The sequence below is a fragment of the Tiliqua scincoides genome, chromosome 14 (assembly GCF_035046505.1).
Source record: "Tiliqua scincoides isolate rTilSci1 chromosome 14, rTilSci1.hap2, whole genome shotgun sequence".
Taxonomy (NCBI): domain Eukaryota; kingdom Metazoa; phylum Chordata; class Lepidosauria; order Squamata; family Scincidae; genus Tiliqua; species Tiliqua scincoides.
In genome coordinates this window covers 3,806,564-3,830,963 of record NC_089834.1, presented here as the reverse complement: position 1 = coordinate 3,830,963, position 24,400 = coordinate 3,806,564, and the positions used below count along the sequence as shown (strand labels likewise).

The following is a 24,400-nucleotide window of genomic DNA, read 5'->3' as shown; positions in this document are numbered from 1 at the left end:
CTATTATATAAATATACATAAATGTTAATACAGAAAACAGTTTTCTCTCTCTCAATCTCTCTTGGTTACTGCCAGAACAGCAGAGTGGTGAGGTTCAACAGTGCAATCCTCTACATGTTTACTCAAAAGTTACTCCCATTGTGTTCACTGGAGCTTACTCAGGTAAGTGTGCACAGGATTGCAGCCGAAGTGGCAGATCAGGCCTTCCCCAATTCAAATCTAGCCTTTGCCAGGAACTCACTCAGCAGCCTCAGACAAGTCACTCCCTCTCAGCCTCTCAATTTTCCCTATCTGTAAAATGGGGATATTTACATTTACTTGCCTTACAAGGTTGTTGTAAGGACAACATCAAGATAACGCATGCAAAGTGTCATGAACACGCTATATAAATAGCACTATAATTGTTGCATGATCAGTCTCCGTAGTGAGCCAATTACAACTCCACCAAGGTAAAATGGCCCTACCCCAATCTGGAACTTGCATTTCACACTTGCCTGACCCAGGCGATTGCTGCCATCTTTATTCCTGACAGCTTGTTCAGATATTCATCCACCCATGTAAACAGGATGTAAAAATGTTGCCCAACCAGATGGTTACCCTCACTTTTGCAACACATGCAACCATGAGCAAGATGCCCGCAATAATTTCAAGGGCGCCCTGGTCCTACCCACTGCAGTAGTCCCGCAATGAAGCACCAGGTAGATAGGAATCGTGGATCAATACAACATTTGCTGCATGACCTTCATGCTTTGAAAGCATTGCCTCTTGAATTGTGCTTTATAGTGGGCCCTCAGTATCCACAGGGGTTCCAGGACCCCCCACGGATACCAAATTCTGCAGATAATGAAATCCATGGGGGGGGCAACGTATGCTGCAACTACTTACCTGGGGGCCACGCCTGGCTCTGGGAGGACGCATGCTCCAAGGACGCATGCTGCCTCCACACAACTCAGAACACCTCCAGATGCGACCGGAAGTCACCAACTGCAAACCAGAAGAGCCTTCTGACGCCCCCCAACTGCGGGTTCAGCATCCACAAATATTTAAATATTCAATTTGAATATTCAAATCAACGGCTGCCAACCCTGCCTATAAAGAGGGCCCACTACAGTGGTTAAGAGACCTATGAACCAGGGACTTTTAGTTCAGGCCTCACCTCTGCCATGAGCCCATTAGGTGGGGCCTTTGACAAGCTAGTCCCTCTCAGCCTCAGTCTTCCCCATCTGCTATATGGGGATAAGAATATGTTCTGTACAGCAGTGGTTCTCACACATTTAGCACTGGGACCCACTTTTTAGAAACAGAATCTGTCAGGAACCACTGGAAATGATGTCATGACCAGAAGTGACATTTAAATTATGTTTTTAACCTGTTTTAACCTGTTGTAAGCCGCCTTGAGTCCCTTCGGGGAGAAAGGTGGGGTAAAAATAAAATTATTTATTATCATCATTATTATCATTATTAAGCAGGAAAATTTTTAACAATTCTAGGCTGCAATCCTACCCACACTGACCAGGAGTAAGTCCCATTTACTGTCATTGTTAAAAGAATATACGTAGTAGCTTATTAAAAGTACAGGTCTGTAACATTTCCCCAAATGCAGTCACATACCATGGTAGCATCCAATCGAATATATTAAAAATAAAATATTAAAATAGGGACCCACCTGAAATTGGCTTGCAACCCACCTAGTGGGTCACAGTTTGAGACCCACAGTTTGAGAAACACTGCCATACAGGGTTGTTGTATGGAGAACACCAAGACAATAGCATGATGCTCTTTCCACACTCATAAAGCACTATATTTAGACAATTTTAAAGATTTCTATCCTGCCCTTCCTTCCAAACATTCCAAAAATCCTGGAACATTGCACAGGATGCATTACAAGCATAATTTTAAATTTATATATAAAAAAATCACAATAAAACCAGCATTTTAAAAAACACATAGCAATCCTATGAATAAAACATTAAACCTCACAGAAAACACACACAAAGCACAGCATATTACTAACCAGGAAGAACAACCAACAGAAACTTCATTGGGAAAGCTAGCCAGAATTTTTTTTAAACTTTTTAACCTTCAGTGGATTATCAGATCTCAATTCAATTGGGAAAAGTTCCATAGTATCAGTGCCAGCACAGAGTAGGCTCTGTTCCTTGTCGCTGTCCATCTGCCTCAGACATTGGTGGCACCAAAGAAAAGAAACCATTGGTGGTCCAAAAGAAAAGATATCAGTGTCAAATAAGTGATGGGGTTAGAATTTCATTAATGGTGCCCACACCAAGAAGGCCCCGTCGCCAGTCAGCACGCACCTAACTTCAGAAGGTGGGCACCTTCTCACTCATTAATTGACCATGAATGGCATGGGGCTGGATACTGGCTCAACCAGAGCCCATGTCTCGGCAAAACAATTTTAATGGCTGAGGATTAGGAAAGTGCCTTGGTAAGGAAACAGACAATCTGGTAATGTCGAAATCCAGGCTGATGAACAGGGCTGGCTCAAAGGGAGCATAGGCTGAGAACATACAACTCTCCAAAAGGATCACCAGATTGGGAGAAACCCAGAATTCTCAGTGCCTGTAACAATAATGTCCAAAGCTGCACCATCAAAGGGCAAAGGAAGTACCCCGGGGGCTTCCCCCCACCCATCAGCTATCTTCCTCACAAATATAGCCACGACATCACTCCTCCACAGCTGCAACAAGTAAAATCAGAAGAGCCCTGCTGGATCAAGCCAAAGGCCCATCTAAATCCAGTTTCCTGTATCTCCCAGTGGCCCTCCAGATGCCTCGGGGAACACAAAAGACAACACGATTCCTATGTGCTGTTGCCAATCCCTTGCACCTGGCATTCTGAGGTAGCCTTCTTCTAAAACCAGGAGATTGCACATATGCATCATGGCCTATAACCAGTGACAAACTTTTCCTCCATCAATCTGTCCAATTCCCTTTGGAAGGCATCTAGGCTAGACGCCATCACCACATCCTGTTGCAAGGAGTTCCACAGACCAATTACATGCTGGGATAAATAAATATTTCCTTTTCTCTGTTCTGACTCTCCCAACACTCAGTGAATGTCCCCTGGTTCTGGTGTGGAGTGAGAAGGAAAACAACATCCCTTTATCCATCCACTGCATAATTTTGCACATCTTGATCATGCCCCCCCCCCCGCCCAGGCACTTTTTTTCTAGACTGAAGAGCCCCAAACGCTGCAGCCTTTTCTCATAAGACAGGGACAGGGTGTGCGTGATCCCCATCATGTCACCACCCTGTCACTGCCCAGACAGCCAGAGGTGGGTTTTGCAAAGGCCTTCCTTTCTTGGGAGCCATAAGATGCTTTGCTAATTGGATCCCTGCGGCTTTAAACGCAGCCATCCCTCGCTCCCCTGAGCAACGTTTAACTTCTGCTGGATCAGTAGGTTGCTAACACCGATGACCTAATTCCGCCCAATGTCCTGATGCTAACTCGCCTGCTGTTCGGGGCTGGAGGAAGCCAAACACTCAACACAGTCCGCGGAGAAGATGCTTGGCTTTGCTTCTCTTTCATCTGCTGACTCTGGCAAACATGGTCTTTGTTCGGCAACCACATGGAAATACAAACAAGGCCGATGCGGCTATTTTTAAAATTGGAACCGGTTCTATTAAAAGCGCGCACCAAAAAAAAAAAAAAGAGGGGTATATAAATGTCTGCATTAATGCGCCCTTCTGCAGAAATCCAAAGCCCGTTGGAAGGTCAAAAAATAATCTTACGAGAGGCAAAGAAAGAAAAGTATATTTTTAGATCCGTATTACAACCACCTTGCCTCTCCACCAAACAAAACTTGGATTAGACTTGCAAAACATTCCTCATTCCATAGATTAGTTTTTCATCTACTCGAATAAATGACAACGTACACCACACTAAACAGAATCCAATGTTGTGCATTAAAGGATAATAAAGGGTGGATTAGCCAGATCTCTCCACCAGTGCACCTTGTTTACAAAATTTATACAGGGGGATTTGGTCAAGACTGGGATAGTGAGGAAGGCAGGCATCATAGAGTTGGAAGGAGCCTAATAAGTCATCTAGTCCAACCCCCTGCCCTAGGCAGGAAATTCTCTTAGAACATCTCCAACAGGTGCTTGTGGAGCCTCCACCTGAAGATCTCCAGTGAGGGAGAGTCCACCACCTCTCTTGGCAATCTGTTCCACTGTCAAACAGCCCTGACCATCAGGAATTTTTTCCTGATGTCCAATTAAAATCTCCTCTCTTGCAGTTTGTACCCTTTGGTTCTAGTTCTGCTTTCAGAGACAGCTGAGAGTAAATTATTCCCTTCTTCCATATGACAGCCCTTTAGGTATTTAAAGACAGCTATCATATCCCCTCTCAGCCTTCCCTTCTCCAAGCTGAACATGCCAGGTTCCTTCAACCTTTTCTTGTAGGGCTTGTCCTCCAGCCCCCTGATCATCTGATGAGGATGATCCTCTCCTCTGAGCCTGCTCCAGTTTGGCTGCATCTTTCTTAAAGTGAAGAAGGAAGGAAGGAAGGAAGGAAGCTGTATGTAGGACCATTAAAAGTCAGACTTGTGTCCCATACAGGGAAAGGGGATGGATATGACGCAAGGATGAATAGAGACAAGTGCTGTCCCCCTGCTAAATATAAGAGATGCCCTCACCTTAAAAGGTGACTTTTTACCCCATCAGCAAGCATAACATGAGAAAGGTGGAGGGAATGCATGAACACAAATCACATTTGCCTAACGTCAAGCCACACGGGTGTTTAGATGCAAGCAATCAGCCAAGTCATGCTACAGGCCTGAAAAGCAGGTCATCCCCAAGAACATGATCTTGATGACAAGACCGAGAGCTGTTCCATTCTGCCTCCCTCAACTGTCCCAGCCAGGCCTGTCTCCAGGCCTGAAACTTTACACCATGGGTAAATGTCATCCCTCGAAACCCAAGCTTTGACAAGGCAGATGAAAAGCATCAACCAAACCAAGTCACAAAAGAAGTTCTGAAGTGGCTGTTTCATAACGGAGACATTTACAGAGCCCAGAGAAAAAACAGCCATTGGAATGGCACTGGGAGAGCCACTGGAGAGCTAAGATCAGAAGAGCCCCTCTGGATCAGGCCAAAGGCCCATGTAGTCCATCTTCTTGTATCTCAGGGGCTCATCAGATGCCTCAGGGAGCACGCAAGGCAATAAGAGACCTGCATCCTGTAGTCACCCCCTTGCACCTGGCATTCTGAGGTAGCCTACTTCTAGAACCAGGAGGTTGCACATACCCATCATGGCTTGTCACCTGTGATGGACATGTCTTCCAGAACACTGTTCAGTCCCCTTTTGAAAGGCATACAGGCCAGATACCATCACCATACCCTGTGGCAAGGAGTTCCACAGATTAACGACATGCTGGGTAAAGAAATATTTCCTTTTGTCTGTTTTAACTCTCCTACCACTCAATGTTAGTGAGTGGTCCTAGCTCTGGTGTTGTGTAAAAGGAAAAAGAACAACCCTGAATCCACTCTATCCATCCCCTGCATAATTTTCTACATCCCAATCATACCCTTCACCCCAGGCACCTTCTTTCTGAAGCTGCCCCAGTGCACAAATTATGATAGTCTCTCTTCTGTGCTATTGCATTCACACACACACACACACACACACACACACACACACACACACACACACACACACACACACACACACACACATGCCCATTTCCAATTACTCTGGGATGCATCCCTTCCGTCACCTTCGCCAGCACTCTGAGTCATGTTCCTGCCAGTTCCAGAAGGAAGTTTTGGAGACTGCTCAACTGGCTGCGTCACTATCCTGCTCTGATGTACACTCAGGTGACGAGGAGGGAACCATGTGCTCCAGTCTGGTGACTCCAGCACCAGCAATGCTGACTAACTGAGAAATTTTTGCTTTCAAGATGACAAGGTGGCCACACCCTTCATAATCACCACCTCACAGGGCCGCTTACACCTTTTTTTCTCCCCAAATGGACATCAGAATGCTTCACTGTCTCATTCACTGCATTCCATCAGCAGTCTTCAACATGACAGAAAGGGGTCACTCCCCAAACCCCTAACCTGTGCATCAGAGCCACCTTCAAGGGCCCATCTACCCAATGGTAAGACCCAGTAGTGATAGGTTCCATAGCCTCTCCTTGTCCCACCAAGTGTCCCATTCTGTTCCTGTCTCGCCCCTTCTTTCCTTCCAGGCCACTTGAAAGAAGAGGTGAGACCAAGGGTGGCATGACAAGAGTGTGCCTTCAGTGTGAAAGGCAGAGGGAACATAAGAGTCCCACTGGCTCAGGTCAAAGGCCAATCTAGTCCAGCTTCCTGTATCTCACAGTTCCCCACCAGAAGCCTCCAGGAGCACACAAGACACCTGCATCCTGATGCCACTCCCTTGCATCTGGCATTATGAGGCACAGCCTACTTCTAAAATCCAGAGGTTGCACGTACCCATCACAGCTTGTAACTGGTGATGGACTTTTCTTCCAGAAATTTGTTCACTATCCTTTTCAAAGCATCTAGGCCAGACGTCACGCCTTGTGGCAAGAAATTCCACAGACTGATTACACACATGTCCCAATCTGTATTATGGGAATAATGATGCTTTATTTTTCAGGATTGTCATAAGGACATCAAGTGCTTTGCACATCCAAAGGTACCTGAAACATTACTATTTACTAACCTCCATAGTGCATTCCTTGGCCAGTGTCCAGCCTGGCTGATCTGGATGCTACCACTATATTTGAGGAAAAGGAGCAATGGAGGTACTTGAGGAGTGCAACAGGACCCCAGTGCAGATCTTTGCATAAACATTGCTACAACAAAGGGGGGAGTTTGCAATTCAACCATCTTCAGAGCTTGCTCCAACGCAACTCCTCTCACGTTCTAAAAATAACCGATTCCATCCTTCACCAGGGACAACTTCACCACGCTGGCCCCATTAGCTCTGTTCAATAATATATAACTATACCGTAATTGGGACATCTATTTTGCAATGCTTTGGATAGACTCCTCTGACTCGCAAAGGCTACTGTTAAACCTTCAGGGGGAAAGGGTGGAGTTCTCGCATCCTGTTCCTATAGCACAGTTTGAAAAATCTACCAGTTGTGTTACAGGAATACACCTTAATGCTAAAACCTGGTTATCAGCAAGGAAGCCACCCCCAAGATGCTGTGATCACGGAATGTTTGGTTCAACCCAGAAGGCATCAGCCACAGAATGATGACACAAAAGTTTTCAGCACATGAGATGCTGCAGTGAGAGATCAGCTGAGCTTGAAGGAAAATTTTTACAGTGTTCAAGGACAAGAGGAGATGGACCCTGTTGAAGGGAAATGGGAGTTTCCCAATGGGAGAAATGGGAAATGGGGCATGAAAGGTTTGGAAGCCATCAGCTGAAAATAATGAGAAGAGGGACTACCAGGTAAAAGGGTTTAGGAAGAGAGGCAAGTTAGGAGATTTATGGCACAGCCACAGTCTTCATACAGTGTCACATCTTGGAATCGTTCCCGGAAAAATCTAGCCATAATATTGCATGCTAATTTCTTGCCAGGTCTGTCTTAGCAGCTGAAAATGGTGTTTTCCTCAGGTCAGGAGGGGGTGGGGGGCGCGTCAGAGCATTCACTCCTAGCAGCCTAATTTCAACAGTGTCAAGAGGCTGCACTTCTTAAAGAAGTGCTCTTGTTTCCCTCACTTTTAAGGACCACTTCCTTCTCTCATTGATTCCTATCGGCTAACAGTTCAGAGACTGAGCTGCAAACTGAGGACTCCCAGGTTTCAATCTTGCCTCCCTAATAAATTCACCAGATCAGTGGTTCTCAAACTTTATAGCACCAAGACCCACTTTTAAAAATATTATTGGGACCCGCCTAGCTTTACAAGACCACGAATAAAGATGATCTAGAAATAATTTTATTGGCAAAAATCTTGATCAATTTCTCCTAACGAAGCAGCCTAATGAATAGCTTCAAGGCTTAAGGGATTTAGTGATGTGACCCAGCCTGCACCTGCCCCCACCACCCATCATTGATGAACTTGGGGGGGGGGAAGACACACCTTTAAAAAGATGCTCAAACATTGATCTCCCTCCATAGACACAAGCTTGCAATCTGCAGGAGCTCACCTCTTTGCAGGGCAGTTAGCAGTTCTCTGATTTTTGAATAACCTCAGGGCTTGAGGCAATGTTTTATCCAATCTTTCCATCCCCCATTTTTCATTGAAGGCTCTGCATGACCCACTAGAAATCAGGTTGGGACCCACAAAGTAGGTCCCTACCCACAGCTTCAAAAACGCTATGCTAGATGATGGCCTTGAGCAACTCACACAGTCACTGTGTAATCAGTCTCCTCTACCTTCAAGATGGGGATAATAATATTTGCTTACAACGTCAGTATTTGATGTTGTACTGAGGGCTGGGGATAAGAATAGGCCCTCAATTTGGCTGTACTTGTCATAAGAGGCGACTGAACAGCCACCGGGTAGATGGGACTCATTAGCCTGGGAAGGCAGCTCTCCTTCTCTCAGAAGGAAAACTCTGATCCCAAACCTCCACTGCCTTGTGGCTACATCCAGTTATGGAAAAGGCTTCAGGAGTCAACCTCGAGGCAAAATCCGGAGCCGGAGTCCCTGAGGCAGTTCATGGCTGAACACAGTCACGTTCTGGCAACTCCTGCGACGCCGCTGGAACCAACCGTATTGGCTTCTGCCTTTCCATTGGACCATTTCAGCGACGTGGAGAGGGGGGATTTGCTGCATGGGTAACAGTCTATCCTCCATATCTACTTTACCCAGGCTTCGCGCACTGGAGAGGACACTCTGTTCCAGAACACTATTCAGAGCGCGATACCATAGTCTTCTGAGACTGAAGGATGCCAACAACAACTTATTACGTCAAGAGTACAGGTTTGGTGCTTGGAACACTTACAAATGCCAAGTGTTTTCATTTTAAGATGAGGAGTGGACAAAAAGAGCCATAGCTCAGTGGGAAGTCCCAGGTTCAATCCCAGTCATTTTCAGGTAGGAAAAGACTGAGAAAGACCCCAGTCTTAAACCTCGAACTGCCACTGCCATTCATTGCTGGCAACACGGAGTCAGACTGACAAATGGTCTGACTGTGTATGGCAGCATCCTATGTTCCAGGTGGTTCCTGCTGGGACCCTGAGAGCCTTCTTTCTAGGGTTGGATGTGTGTGTGTGGCAAGTTTAAGAAACCCCACTCTTTTTTGACAGGTCATTACATACAGCAAAAGCAACAGTCCAATAGAGACAGAGATCCAATAAGATCAGGTTATCTACTAGGATGAGGTTCCTGGAAAACCTAGTGGGTACTGAATCATTGAGCCTATGGGGAAAACGGGGTTAGATTCCAAAGGACCCTCTTCACCACACACTCTATGAACTTTATGAACCTAAATCTTGCCTTGAAGTCTGGGTGGGTGACAGTGAGGGTTCATCAACATCTCCAACACCTGGCTTCCTCCTCTAGGCTCAATATCCCTTGAGGCATTGAAAGTCATGGAGACCGCAATTTCTCCATGCTGGCTATCCCTCAACTCTATGAAGGTTGCTAGCCCAACAAATGAGAGTTCAGCAGTGGGGAGGAGGTTTCTTTACCCCTTCTCCTCCTCCACCTGTCTCTTGGCTCCTTCCCTGGGCTTGCCCCAGCCCCAGCCCCAGAGCAGCCTTCAGGTAACCTTCCACAGACCTCTCATCATCACCAGCTGCAGACCCCGAGCTGGTGCTCCAAGATGGTGGGGCAGGTCTTAAAGCAGACACAAACACGTCCGACAATTCTCCATGGGCCAAAACCAATGCCATTTGATGCCCAAACAACATTCAGCTTGCAGTGTCACAGCAATAGCTGATAACGAGAACAAAGTCACAGATAAGAAATAGGTGACAATTCTGCCATTTGCAGATAAAGAGAACTGACTGCAATTCATTTGGGAAAACCAAATGAACTGCTTCTTTCAATCATGCCTAGCTAGGCAGGTCTCTGGTGACCAGGCTAGTTCTGCCACACAAACCATCATTAAACAGCTAAGAGGAGAAGCCTCAACACAAAGCCTTGTGGGCCAAAGAAGGAAGCAACAAATAGCAACATTTCAACAGGATGCTGGGGAGGGTGTTGTCCTATTACACCAGGCACTGCATATTATGTCAGGCCACTGCTAGGTTGTGTTTTTTTCTTCTGGCTTGCAACGACTTGTGCAAACGCACATGCTCTCCATCTGAGAAAATGCACGCAAGTTAAAAAACAAAAATACGACACCCAAACAAACACATCCACCTCGCATGCAATATATCGGTGCTCAGCGCTGCTGGGGTTTGGTTAACCATTTCCCTGTGCGTGTGGCAGGGAAGGAAAGCAAGAAGGGGGAAGCTCTGCTTCAGCAAGGCACATTGCAGTCACCCTCCAAAACCACAACCAATGCTATAGTTTCTGTTGTTATTGGAGGGCTCTGCTGATCTGTTGCAACAATAGTGACTTTTTGGACCCACTTGTACAAGATAGTGCAAGGCACCTTACTTATGCAAAGCAGTGAGGCAGTGAACAGAGGTGGTACAATTCTGGAATGTTTCACTTCAGGCTATAGGTGGGTGCATTTGAATCCTGCTCCCTTTAAAAAAAACAAAAAACAACTTCATACACCAGCAAAACAAGGATAAGTCTGAGCAAAACCATTCCTCCAAAGTGCTCACTTTCTTGGCTTGGAAAGCAATCTAAAATATCACACACGTATCCTGCAGTCTGAAGTCCAGAACTCTATAACCTCCATTTTACCATTTCATTCCATGTAATGGTGAGATTGAACCTAAAAGAGATTTGCTGTGGAGCAGACTTTCATGGGTTAGCTTGGTTCCAAATACCTTATAAATCTGTCCAGTCCTTCAGGTGCCATCGGAACCTATTTACTGACCCATAACATATGAGAACAGAAAGGGTCCTGCACGAGCAGCTCAAGTACCCATTTCAGTTCATTCAGAGCTCACAACCCTATATATTGCTGACCCTTCTTCCCTCTGTTGTTTTCCCAATGCCATTGTTTGATTGCAAGCTCATTGGGAGAGGGGGTATGTGTGTATATGTAAAGAGAGAGCGCGACAGAATGGTGTAGTGGTTGAGATGTTGGAATTAAAACCTGGAAGATCCTGATTCAAACCTCTACTCGACCACAAACCTTCCTGGGTGACCTTGGGCCAACTCTCCAACTCACCAACTCCAACTCCAACTCACCAACTCTCAGCCTTGCCTATATCACAGGGTTGTTGTAAGAAGAAAAAGGAGGGGACAAATCATGTACACTAGTGTTTCTCAACCAGTGGTACTTGTATCACCAGTGGTACTTGAGGTGGTATCTGGTGGTACTCATGGTGGCACCCAGGCCCCTGCCACTTGACAGTCAGACCAGCAATGCAACGCAACAAGCAGTAGTAGGAGGCTTGGCAGGCAGAGCTCCAGCATGCACTTTGTGCATGCTCAGAAAAGCCCTCCTGTTTGCCCCAAGTCTCTTACTGGTGTTTATCATGTTGAGTCTGGCCTCCCAATCTGGAACACACTGGTGATGACATCATCGCCAGTTTCTTCCAACAGGTGGATGGTGCAAAGCAGTACAGCCGGAGACAAACATTGAGAAACACTGATGTACACCATCCTGAGCAACTTGGAGGAGGAGTGGAATTTTAAAAAATGTGAAATAAATTTCGCTTGGTCCTTTGTCCCAGCAGGTCTTTGTGCAATTCAGCACCATTAACATACCATTGCCTACTAAACATAAGCAGAGCTGGATGAGGTCAGAGACTGATTTAGTTTTCACAGTGACTCCTGGGAAGACACAAACAGGAGAGGAAGCAGACTCCTCTCTTGCCATTGCCCTCTGGCATCAAGACTCTAGGAACACTGTCAGCAGTGAACCTAGTGCTGGACAGACAGGGCAAATGCCCCAGGCACTGAGCCTGTGCAACTCTAGGACAGCATGGGAAGCCTTGTGGAGGCTTCCGAAGTGTTCAGAAACTGTACTTTCAGTTTTCCAAAAGTACAGTTTAAGACTATAGAAGCCTTAGAAGACTGTATAAGACTTAGAAGACTGTATGGGCCTCAGAAGGCTTCCCCAGTTGGTCTTAGAGTCACGCGAAGCTCCGTGGTGCTTTGAAGATAGGGGGCGGCATTGTGTGGGGGGATGGCATCGTGGACCTTTGTCCCAGGAGCAGCAAAGGGTAAGTTCACTGAACACTGTCATCATTTATCACCTAGCACCCGACTTTCTCCACTGAAAGGTATTTCAATGCAATCTCAAGGATTTTGCAACTAAACCATGGGTTTGAGCAAGAGAAACAATATAAACACGGAACAAAAGAAGGTTTGCACAACAAAACACAACAAAATAAATTCATGCTTTGTCAATCCAACAAAACAATGGAAGTGGCCACATCTGTGTGCGTGCACATGTGGTGGTCACTGAAGAGGGGGGTCTCCAAGGAAACATGCAAAGCATGTTTATATTTGTCATGCAACAATTTCATTATTTCATTGTTAAGCCTGATCCTCTCCTTGCCTCCCCACCAAAAGCTCCAGGAAGTTATAGTTTAAGGACACTGAGAATTCCTAGTGAGATCACTAGAAAAAAGGCACCTGAGCAGGGGAACACGATTGTGATGTACAAAATTATGCAGGGGATGGATAGAATGCATAGAGGGAAGTTCTTTTCCCCGTCGCACAACACCAGAACCAGGGAGCAGCCACTAACATTGAGTATCAGGACAGTTAGAACAGACACAAGGAAATATTTCTTTGCCCAGTGAATAATTAGTCTATGGAACCCCTTGCCACTGGATGTGGTGGTGGCATCTGGCCTAGATGCCTTTAAAAGGGGGTTGCACAGATGTATAGAGGAAAAGTCCATCACAGGTTACAAGCCACAATGGGTGTTGGTTTTTAGAAGTTGGCTACTTCAGAATGCCAGGTGCAATGGAGTGGCAACAGGGGTCTTGTTGTCCTGTGAGCTCCAAGGGGCATCTGGTGGGCCATACAGGAAGCTGGACTTGATGCGCCTTTGGCCTAAGCCAGCAGCGCTCATCTATGTCTGGGACTGACAGCTGAAACAGACTCACATTTGTAACATAGACTGGCCCAGAGAGATGCCTTCCACTGAATCAGACCCAGTGACTGATTTAGGGCCCTGGCACTGCTGCTATGGCAAGGCTACTGCAGACTACAGCTGATTTCATGCAGAGGATTCCTAAAATATTAGTCCTTAAAAGGGGGGTGGTCCATACAGCAGTCCTGCAGCATATGAACATAAGAAAAGCCCTGCTGGATCAGGCCAAAGGCTCATCGAGTCCTGCTCCTGTATCTCATAGTGGCCCACCAGGTGCCTCAGGAGGTACAAGACAACAAGACCCCTCTTGCCACTCCCTTGCACCTGGCATTCAGAGACAGCCGGATGTCTAGAACCAGGAGGTTGTATATGCCCATCTTGTAACCTGTGATGGACTTTTCCTTCAACAATCTGTCCAATCCCCTTTGAAAGGCATCTAGGCTTCAGATGCCATCACCACACCCTGTGCAAGGAGTTCCACAGACTAACTGCACACCAAGTGAAGAAAGTTTCTCTTTTGCCTGTTCTGTCTCTCCTGCCACTCAATCTTAGTGGATGCCCCCTAGTTCTGGTGTGTGTTTGGTATGGTGTTGTGCGTTATCTCACAAGGCTGTCGTGAAGGTGAAAGAGGGGGAGGACTCATGTATGCCACCCTGAGCCCCTTGATAGAATAGAAATGGGATATGAAGCGCCATCTTGTTGAAATGCAATCAATAAAAATGGGCCAATCAAGGCCCCAGTGTGAGCTAAATGAGGCAGGGAAGGAACACAAATTTTGAATGTGCCAATCTGCAGGCCCCCACAGTCCTCCTAAGAATGCCCATTTTGGAGTCCACTTTCTTTGGGCAGTTCCTAGAGACCTCAAGATTCCCATAACTCAGTGGTACTCAAACTTTTCCGGTCAGCGGCTCCCTTGACCCCCTGTGGCTGTTGGCCATGACTCCCCATCATGTTCCTGAGGGCTGGAAGTGACATCATTAAACAGGAAGTGGCCAGAAATATTAACTATATTAATATTAATTATATTAATCATATCATTAATTAAATGCAGATCTTAAAAATATATTATTAATACACAGCAATATACATGCTCTATAAATGATCAGCTGCTGATCACTGTTGGAGACAGGCTGCTGGAGGAGGTAGATTTTGTCTGGTCCAGGAAGATTCTTTTTTTTTTTTTTAAACTTTGTAAGCATACCAATAGAATTGTTTTATCAAATGAACTTTGTGAACAACCAGTCTGACCAACATTACACACACCCACCCCTGTGGACTCCAATCCAACTAGTCATTTCTGCCATTCTCCTTGGATAGGATTGAACCCTTTATTAATTTAATTAGATTTTTCCAGCAGCTGGTGGGGAAAACAAAAATAGACCATGAAAATATATCAGAGCTGATAAGGGTATGGTTAGGAAGTTGATTTGTCTCCTATACTAGGAGATGCACGGCCCAATCCTACGCGTGCCTACTCAGAAGTAAGTCCCATCAGAGTCAATGGGGCTTACTCCCAGGAAAGTGTGGATAGGTTTGGGCTGGCAATCACTTCATCAATGGCAGATAAGTATTCCCTTCAAATAGCAAGATTCATCACTTTAAAAATACAGCCTCTCTTCTTCAGAGAAACAACAAGATTAATAAATCACTTTAAAAACAATACCCTTTTTCTGCTCCTGGCCAAGTAAAGTGTGTGCTTCTCTTCCCCCCCCCCCCCCTTTGCCAACTGCATGGAAACTTTAAGACCCCTGGTGACTGGTAAAATAGGAAGCGTTTTATTTGGGGAGGGGGAGGAAAGCGGGAAGGTTTGGAGATTGAAAGGGGGAGTGGAAGAGGGAGGGGGTTGATTTCACTTTGAAGAGAAGGATCCCAGGCTGGGAACTAGGAACCAACCAGACAGGGATCAAGGAGGGTTTCTTTCTGAGGGTCAGCAAGGACAAGGACTGCAAAATGAGCATGCTCGGTACTTGCCAGATGAACACAGCCCCGGAGTGGAGGGAGAAGGGGGGTGGCAGCAGCCACTCTCGCAGCTGAGCAACTCTCGTTTCTTCTGCTTTAAAAAAAAGCACAGAAGGCGGCCCAGGGGTGCATCCTGTGAGGACATCCCGTGCCTCCCCTTTGAGTTCCTGGCGCCTCCCTAAGGAGCACAGTTTGAATAACACTGCCATACCTGGATATTCCAGGAAATCAAAGTGAGAGCCATGCAGAGGGCACTTTATCATCAAGCCACAGGCCCTTCTACGTGATAACTGAGTTTCATGATATTGAAATCGACGCCACAGCCCAGGTACCTTGTGGTTTTACATCATGCACACAGAGCCACAGAAACACCCCCCCCCGCTGTATACATGACCCCCAATAGCACAGCCCATATGGTTCAGCTAGCACAAGGGAGACCATACGCAAGACAGCTGGAGGCACTCCTTTTGGCCTCCTGTACTGAATTTGTCTACTGCTTTTAAAATAAAATTCTACAGAGCAATGAAGAGAGGACTAGTTTTTTATGGGAGGGGGGTCTGAACTAGGGCACCCATTGTGCCCCCTGTCCCCCCACCAATAGTAATGCTTTACCTGTACTTTTATAACTTCACTTTGCTGAGTGTGCAAAGCAGTTCATATTTATTATCTTAATGTAGTCCTTACAAGAATCTGACAATAAAGGTATTATTATCCCCATTTTGCAGCTGAGGATGACTGAGGTGACTAAGGTCACCGAGCGAGTTCACAAAAGCAATTACATTTGAGCAGAGGAAGCCCCAATTCCCAGTTCAGCCTCTTAGCACCACTTACATCACCACTGCTACACTGTCACCATACTGAGGATTCAGGGGTCTGCCTGGCTAGGTCACTGGAAACAGGCCTTGGCTGCACAATCAAGGCATGTTTGGGTTGGACCACTACAGGGGGCAACTGACCCGATGAAATATACAAAAAAGATATCTTGCACAGACAACATTAGCATCTCAGGGGGAAAGCTCACCTAGAATTCTTCTCCCTTGACACACTAGCTTTCTAAGTGCACGGATATCATTTTTGGTATGGAAGATCATTCCATCATGTGAGCTGGAGTCAGCATTAGGAACTGCCCGAGGCACAAGACACTTGTCTTCCAACTGGGTGCTAGAGATGCCAGGCACCACACAGTGACCTCATGTGAGAAAAGCATGAGCTCAGAGAACCTGGCCTGGAGGAAGACTCTAGTACCATCTAGGGCTGATGACAGACAACATGAGACTCACCAGCAACCCATCCCTACTCAGAAGTGTACACCACCAAGTTCAATGGGATGTACTCCCAGGTATATGTACCCATGCTTGCAGCCCATACAATGAAGCATCCACAGATCCAACATCCATGGATTTAATTCAATATTTGATGGTTTGTTCATCAAACCAAAAATGGCCACAAATTTCGTGTATCTATGGGGGACGGGTGTCTTGGAATGGACCCTCCCCCATGGATAAAAAGGGCAGGTTGTACATATATTGAATATTTATATACCCCTTTTCAACAGTGTTCACAAAATAGTTTACCTAAAACTAAATCAATGAATTTATATGAATAAATCCATGTCCTCAAAGGGATCACAGTCTCAAAAGAGATAGAAATCCCACCAATAGCCACTGGAAAAGATGCTCCGCTAGGGTGAAGAGGGACAGTTGCTCTCCCCCTGTTGAATCTAAAAGGACACTACTTTAAAAAAGTGCCTCTTTGCCCAGTTAGCAGCCCATCAGGCCCTTTGGGCACACACTTCTGCGTGACAAAACTGATCCCCAAGTGAGGTCACTGTGCACGGCTGATGTGTGACATTCCACTTGGAGGACAGGCAAATTACAGAAAATTCCAGGTTCAACCCCCTGGCTCATGGTCCTTTTGGTCAGTATTGTCAGTATTGTCCACACAGAGAGCCCACTATCCAGGGTTGCAAGAACTGAATCTAACACCACCCTGCACACAAAGCATGAACTCTCGGGCAACGCCACCACACCACTGTTTTACGTCATCCTAGCACTGGTGCCGCCCTCTCCAACAATGTCCAAATATTAACCACATCAAAACAAAGCCTCAGGAACATCAGCTGATGTGCCAACCCCAATGTCCCTTTCTAAAAATTTTTGTTCCCACTGTGTTTTAACTTTAGCCACATCATGGGGGAGGGGGGCAAAACAGAGAAGCAACAACCAAGCACAGTTTTCAAGGGACATATGTGAAAACATGTGGGTGGCCAAATGGCAGCTCATGGTGATATGCAGCTCTTTGACACATGAAGTGTAGCTCTCAGAAATACCTTGGCTGAGCTCCTTTGTGCATCACAATTAATATAAAACATAAATAAGAAATTTCCAAGCTTTGTTGTAATTATTTACCAGGTATAAACGGAGAGCCCACTGGATTTAAACATACCTTCAATGTTCACGATAAGTATATTTAAGACTTTAAATGCCTATTTAAATCCTTCATAGAGGATCTCCTCTATGGAGAACTCGTGCAAGGAAAGCGCCCTACAGGTAGACCACAGCTGCGATACAAGGACATCTGCAAGAGGGATCTGAAGGCCTTAGGAGTGGACCTCAACAGGTGGGAAACCCTGGCCTCTGAGCGGCCCGCTTGGAGGCAGGCTCTGCAGCATGGCCTTTCCCAGTTTGAAGAGACACTTGGCCAACAGTCTGAGGCTAAGAGGCAAAGAAGGAAGGCCCATAACCAGGGAGACAGACTGCACTTGCTCCCAGTGTGGAAGGGATTGTCACTCCCGAATTGGCCTTTTCAGCCACACTAGACGCTGTTCCAGAACCACCTTTCAGAGCGCGATACCATAGTCTTCCAAGACTGAAGGTTGCCAATAAAGAGAAATGCTTCTTAAATATCGAGACTCACAAACACCTCTCTTGGGGCTCTCAAACATTTGAAGTTTATCCTATAGGGTTCTTAGATCAAGCAAGTTTGGCCATCCCGTTCTACAGCCTGCAATATATTTTTTTCTTCCTAACCATTTTGATTTTGGAAGAGTACAGGCCTCTTTAATACACACCATATTCCCACAGGCTAGAGCAGTGATTTTCAACCTCTCTCATCTCATGGCACACTGAGAAAGTACTAAAATTGTCAAGGCACACCATCAGTTTTTTGACAACTAGCAAGGCACACCATGATGCTGGTGGGGGGCTCACATCCCTACTGATCCTACTAATAAGTGACCCTGCCACAAACTCTCACAGCACACCTGCAGACCATTCACGGCATACCCATGTGCCATGGCACAGTGGTTGAAAATGGCTGGGCTAGAGAGAAACAGAAGGAGAGGTCAAAAAGGGTCTTTAACCCATTTCTGCCCAGTCCACAGGTGTACACATTTGATCCCTGTTGCATATATGCAACACTGAATAGAAATGGCTTCAAAAAAACTGATTATTTACTATTTACTTCCAGATTATTTGACCAGGGATAACCTCCCCCAATGCAACATCCATTTCGAGGAAGAGAAAGGGGCCGAGTTCCTAATCTCTGAAGCACTGGCAGTGTAAGCCATAGGAAGCTGAGCCAATGGAAACTACAGCTCCCAGAAGGCACCGGCACACACAGCTTGCACCAGAGATACACAAGATCTGGTTGCACAAGATGACGCACAGCCTGGGCTCAGCCAATTCCAGAGTGCGGCAGGAATGTCAACAAACAAGGCGGCCTGGAGGCCACATGACACCAGGCAGCAACCAGGCTCAGATAAGCAACAGCAGCAGACCCAGCTATCCTGTCTGGGACTCCTCCTTCGGATACTGGAGCAATTAGCACAGCCATTAATCCTGAGCACAGGCTGAACACTGGCCCAGTGATCTAGTTCAAAACAGAAACATGGATCTGGGCACATGCAGGGAAGGATTCACCTTGATTTATCACAACCGTGATCCCTCACAGCAGTCATTATGCTGTCTCCAAAAGAGTCACCAACCAACATTTACACAAGCCAATGTCCTTATGCTTGGGGGGGAGGGGTTTCCAAAAAGTCCTTTCATAGAGCCCAATCCTATGCATGTCTACACTGTGTTCAGTGGGACTTCCTTCCAGGAAAGGGTGCCTAGGATTGCAACCTTAGCTGCACAAAAGTCAGTACTCTGGGACCAGCTGGACAAGACTATGAACTTCATTGCACCAGAAAAAAAACAAGATTCTCACATAGGCCACCCATTTTTGCCCAGCACATTGGTGTACATTTTTGGTCCCTGTTGCATATATGCAACTTTGGGTAGAAATAGTTAATTTCAGTATAATATTGACCTGTCTATAGACAGCCACAAAATGAAAGAGTGCATACATTGGAATTGCTTTGGGGGGGGGGGGAAGCAACTACCCACCAACCCCTAATCCTTACTTGTATATAAAAATTCTAAGCATTGTTCAATTAAGCACCAAAAAAAAAAAAAAATCATATCAGAGGGAAAGGCTCAAGAGAGGACGAATTCCAACAAAATCCCATAAAAACACAAGGATCAAAGCGACACTGGGTGCTTGGTTATTACCACTGAACAACAGACCTTACAATCCCTTTTGTCAGACATCAAGCCCCACTTCCCTACATCTGTGGGCTTCTGGCCTGCAGTGAACACCTTCCATTCTCCTGTGCCTGTGTGGCTGTCACAAAGTAGAATGGATCGCACACAAATCTCCAAAACAACATTTTTGGCACATCAACTCCAAACATCTTATTCCCATAGCCCTTCTTTCACCCCCCCTTCCCCATTAAACCTTTCAACATCAGTGTAAAGTAATACCTGGAAGTCATACAAGGCCACAATGTTGTCATGTTTCAATTCCTAGAAGGAGAGAGACAAGATAAGCATTAGGGAAAATAACAAAAACAGGTAGCATCACCAACAGTCTAGAAAGCTCAAAAAGGTTTCCGATTTCTTTTTTTATTGAATTTTTTTTTGTTTACCTTGAGTATTTTAATTTCTTTTCCCAAGAGCGTTTGGGATTTTGCCAAGTTCTTCTTGTTAATGCATTTGATTGCTACCTCCACTTCGGGTTTCTGAAAGTCAAACACACATGCAGACATTAAACTACAAACAAACGAAAGTCTGATGCTCATACTAATTAGATATGCTGTAATGGTTGCAATATTTAAACCCAAGAGAGTTAGGAATTCTTGGGTCAGGGCCCTGTGAATGTCCCTCTCCATACCCAATACATGTTCAGACTTGTCCTTTCACTGGGTTCATGTTGGCCAGTGCATAAAAAGGAGGCCTCAAATTCATTTTATAGAAATCTCGATGCCACCATTACCCTTGTTTTAAGCCACAGAAATACATGGATTGTGGGAGAGCTTATCCTGGGCTTTAGAGAAGATTAAATAAATTAAAAATAACGCAAAAGAATCCACCAATGGATTGTGTGTTCCTCTCTTTGAATCTTAAGCCGGAAATGAGAAACCCCAAAAGCACATTTTGGAGACGGGTTAAACTTTCAGGATAAATATGGGGGTGTGCTAGAGGAATCATTCCAACATTTGAGAAAATCCCTGGCCTGTCCTCCGGAGAATGCTACAGTTTCCAAGACAGCAGCATTGGATATATTTATAGTGCCAGGACTGCAATGTGGCTGCTGAGACAAGAGCATAATGGCAAACCACTGAAATGAGGCTTCTTGTTGTTTGTTGATCCAAAGTCCCAGCAGATAACAGCAGTGGCTGATCAACACCCCTCCCAAAAAAGTTACATTAGCCACTTCAAAGATAACATTAAGACACAATCCACTGGGGTGCAAAACATTGTTTTCTTGGCCAGGATTTGGACCCCATTGCTGCTTTTGGTGGGGAGGGTGGGCTGATTTCCGAGTCAGCGGATTACAGTGTTGACCTTTACTCGGAAAAAAGGCCTATGGATTTCAATCAAATTTACCTGGAAGAAAATCTATAGGACTTCCAAGGACGATTCGGTATTAATGTTGTGTCTCCTATTCAGTGGGGAGGAGGGAGGGGGAAACGTATATTTTATAAAATACACAAAAAATACTTTCTTAGAGGCAAAGAACAGGCCAAAGACCACCACCCTCCAGCACAAAGGGGGGCCAAAAAAAGAAAGATGCAGGAGAGTTACAAAGATGGTCAGTTACCAATATTTCTGGACAGTTACCTCTTTGTGTCTCCCTTTGAACACCACTGCAAAAGCGCCATGCCCGATGAGATCTTTCCGGCTGAACTCAAATCTGCCTACGGTCTCCATGTCTTTCTTGGGGTTCTCCAGGATGAAGGTGAGAAGAAAGAACTTGGTAATGAAAACAACAGCAATAGGACTATGTATAGGTGAAGGGGAAGGGGAAAAATGAACAAGAAAATTGAAGTTTTCCAAAGATACTTCTGCCCCCTCCTTCCAGGACAATCAAGAGGAACTAGAAACTTGACAGAATAAAACTTCTCTCCTGTCCAACGCCTGGTAGTTTAGTGTGTGGCTCTGAACTCCCACCTCCTCTTCTTCTTCCATCCACTGTCTCTTTCGGAAACAAGGCCTCGATTGAGTCATTGTTACAAGGGGAGGGGGTTGGGATGGTGATCAGGAGTTCAGGGCCCGGCTAGCAAACTTTCCCCATGTCTGCCAGGGTGGGGAGCCCCCCTCCCCAAAAGTGAAAAAAAAAATTCAATCCAATAGGAAGAACCCCCCCCCCCCAGTTAGAACTCTAGATCCAGAGCTGTCCTGAGCATCTCCAAGAATCCCAAAGCGTACAATCCAGGCGGATGCCAAAGGAGGGGTATATGTTTTTTTCTGGGGGGGGGGGGAAGAGCACCAATCCACGGGTGGCACCAGCTGGGCCCCCCCAAAAAATGCCACCTCTGATAAGTCCTCCTTAAGAACAGCCAGAAGACCCAGATCAAGCAGAATCCACCTTAAGCAGGGTGCGTGTTGATCTCCTTCTTGCTCCCGCCCGCCCCCCACCAGTTTTGTGGCTGTTGTTGTGGTTGTGTCGGTGACTGCACAAGAGCCGGCGCAGAGCTTCCCGCGATGCCCGGGAAGGCGATCCCCGGTGGCTCTCCTTCCTGGGGCTGGGAGGGCAGATCCTTCCTGTCCTCCTCTTCCCACCGGCTCCAGACAAAAGAGGAGCGGGCGCCGGAGAGCTCAGCCCGGCCCCGGAGCGCGTCTGGGTTCCACGGGCGGAGCCAGCCACAGTCACAGCCGCCCAGCGCAGGCAGAAGGCGAGCAGGCAGCGGGCCAGCCGGCTCCCTTTAAAGGCGCAGCGCCCTGCGGTGACTCAGGCACCCCCCGGGGCGCAAAGACGCAGCCTCACCTGAGAGCGCGCGGCTGGGAGGGAAAGGGCTGTAGTGAAAGGAGCCGCGTCCCCGGAACGCACCGTCACTGGAGGCTTCGCGGCACAAAGCAGAAGCGCGGCGACCTTTCCGAGGGGCACTCAGGGCCCCATCCTAGCCAGTTTTCCAGTGCTGGAGCAGATGTGGCAGTGGGGTGTGGCGGAAGGGCAGTCACTGGGACCTTCTCAAGGTGTATGAGAACTTGTGTTTCCTTACCATGGGGCTGCAATGTGGCTACACCAGAGCTGGACAGTTGGAGAGGATTGGGCCCCCAAGAAGAATGAGGGCCAAATCCCAACTGGCGTAGCTGTGCCAATGGGGTGGATTGGCTGGGCTCTTCTGATGTTTTTACTCTTGTCCGACTTAATCCAGAAATTCACGGCCCACCCCCCCCCCCGTCTCCTTTGTGTCCATTTCTAGATTTGTGAGCCCCTCAGGGCAGGGACCTGCCCTCTTTGCCATCATGAAGTGCCATTCATGTTGATGGTGCTATATTCTTATCATTGATAAGGATATATAGAGTAATACAATAAAATAATAATAAAATCCCACAATCCCACATTGCAAAATATAGCAATTACAGCATAGGCTGTAATGTATAATAATAATAATAATAATAATAATAATAATAAATAATACTTAGTCCTAGAGAGCCAGGATGATGTAGTGGTTCTAGTGTTGGAGTTAGACCAGGAAGATCCAGGTAGACCATGAAGCTTCCTGGGTGGCCTTGGGTCAGTCACTCTTTCTCAGCCTCGCCTACTTCACAGGATTGTTGTGAGGACACAAGTAGGGAAGTAAGCATGTACACCAGTGTTTCTCAAACTGTGGGTCACAAGCCCATTTCAAGTGGGTCCCCATTCATTTTAATATTTTATTTTTAATATATTAGACTTGATGAGCCCATGGTATGTGACTGCATTTGGGGAAAAGTTACAGACCTGTACTTTGAACAAGCTACTATGTATTTCCTTTTAACAATGATAGTCAATGGGACTTACTCCTGGGTAAGTGTGCATAGGATTGCAGCCTAGGATTGTCAAAAACTTTCCTGCCTGATGACATCACTTCAGGTGGGTCCTGACACATTCTCATTCTAAAAAGTGGATCCAGATGCTTAATGTGTGAGAACCACTGATGTACACTATCCTGAGCTTCTTGGAGGTCAGGCAATATAAACATCTGAAAAATTATTATTATTATTATGCATTTTGGTATCACCAAGTTATCCATTTTGCTGCTATTATTTGTTTTGCCACATACTTGGTGGCTGGGAATATTTATATATTTTCAACACAAGCCTATATGTGTCTACTCGATAGTGCTTACTCCCAGGAAAATGTGGTTTAGGATTGCAGCTTGAAGAAAAGCCCTGCTGGATCCTGCCCACCTAATTGCACAATAGCATCCACCAGCTGCCTCTAGGGAACTCACTGGTTGGAGAGAAAGGAAGGCAGGCTTCTCTTCAGAGAAGAGACTCTTCAGGGGCTGAACCATTTATTTATTTTTGCTTAGCATTTAAAATAACATTTTCACAAAGCAATCATGAAAGGAAAGAGTTTGAAGAAGAAAAAAAGAATCAGGAGACAACCCTAACCAGGTCAGAAGTAAGTCCTGTTTTCTTCAATGGGGCTTACTCTCAGGAAAGTGTGGTTAGGATTGCAGAAGCAGTCAGGCAAGGCTATCAACAGGTAGCAGGATAAAACAATTTCAGCCAACAGTAACAGACAGCAATTGAAAACAACCTGAGAATTCTGATGGTGGTGGTGGTGGTGAATTATGTAACACCATTTGGGTACACAGCATTTTGCAGCAGATGAGAGAACAGGTCCCTACCCTGAGGCACTTACAATCTAGATGGTGATTCAAGGGAGACATCAGAGGAGGATGTGTGATTGTTTCAGCATTTTGAAAAATGGTTGCAATTAAACTTAATGTATGTGCAAGCACTTCAGATGCATTTTCTTGTCATTCTTCTAGCAACTCCATAAGGGGAGCCAATATTATT

General features: G+C 46.0%; 1 protein-coding gene across 1 annotated transcript in view; it reads right to left on the bottom strand.

Annotated features, from left to right (window-relative positions):
- Positions 1-21,829, bottom strand: part of ULK1 (unc-51 like autophagy activating kinase 1) — a 101,822-nt gene extending 79,993 nt beyond the window's left edge. Inside the window, exons 1-3 of the mRNA XM_066609648.1 lie at positions 21,227-21,829; positions 20,032-20,124; positions 19,868-19,909 (exon numbers count right to left, since the gene is read on the bottom strand). Of these exons, the coding sequence (XP_066465745.1) occupies positions 19,868-19,909; positions 20,032-20,124; positions 21,227-21,316 (225 nt within the window). The 5' untranslated portion in view covers positions 21,317-21,829. The remainder of the gene's footprint in view (positions 1-19,867; positions 19,910-20,031; positions 20,125-21,226) is intronic.
- Positions 21,830-24,400: the final 2,571 nt, after the last annotated feature.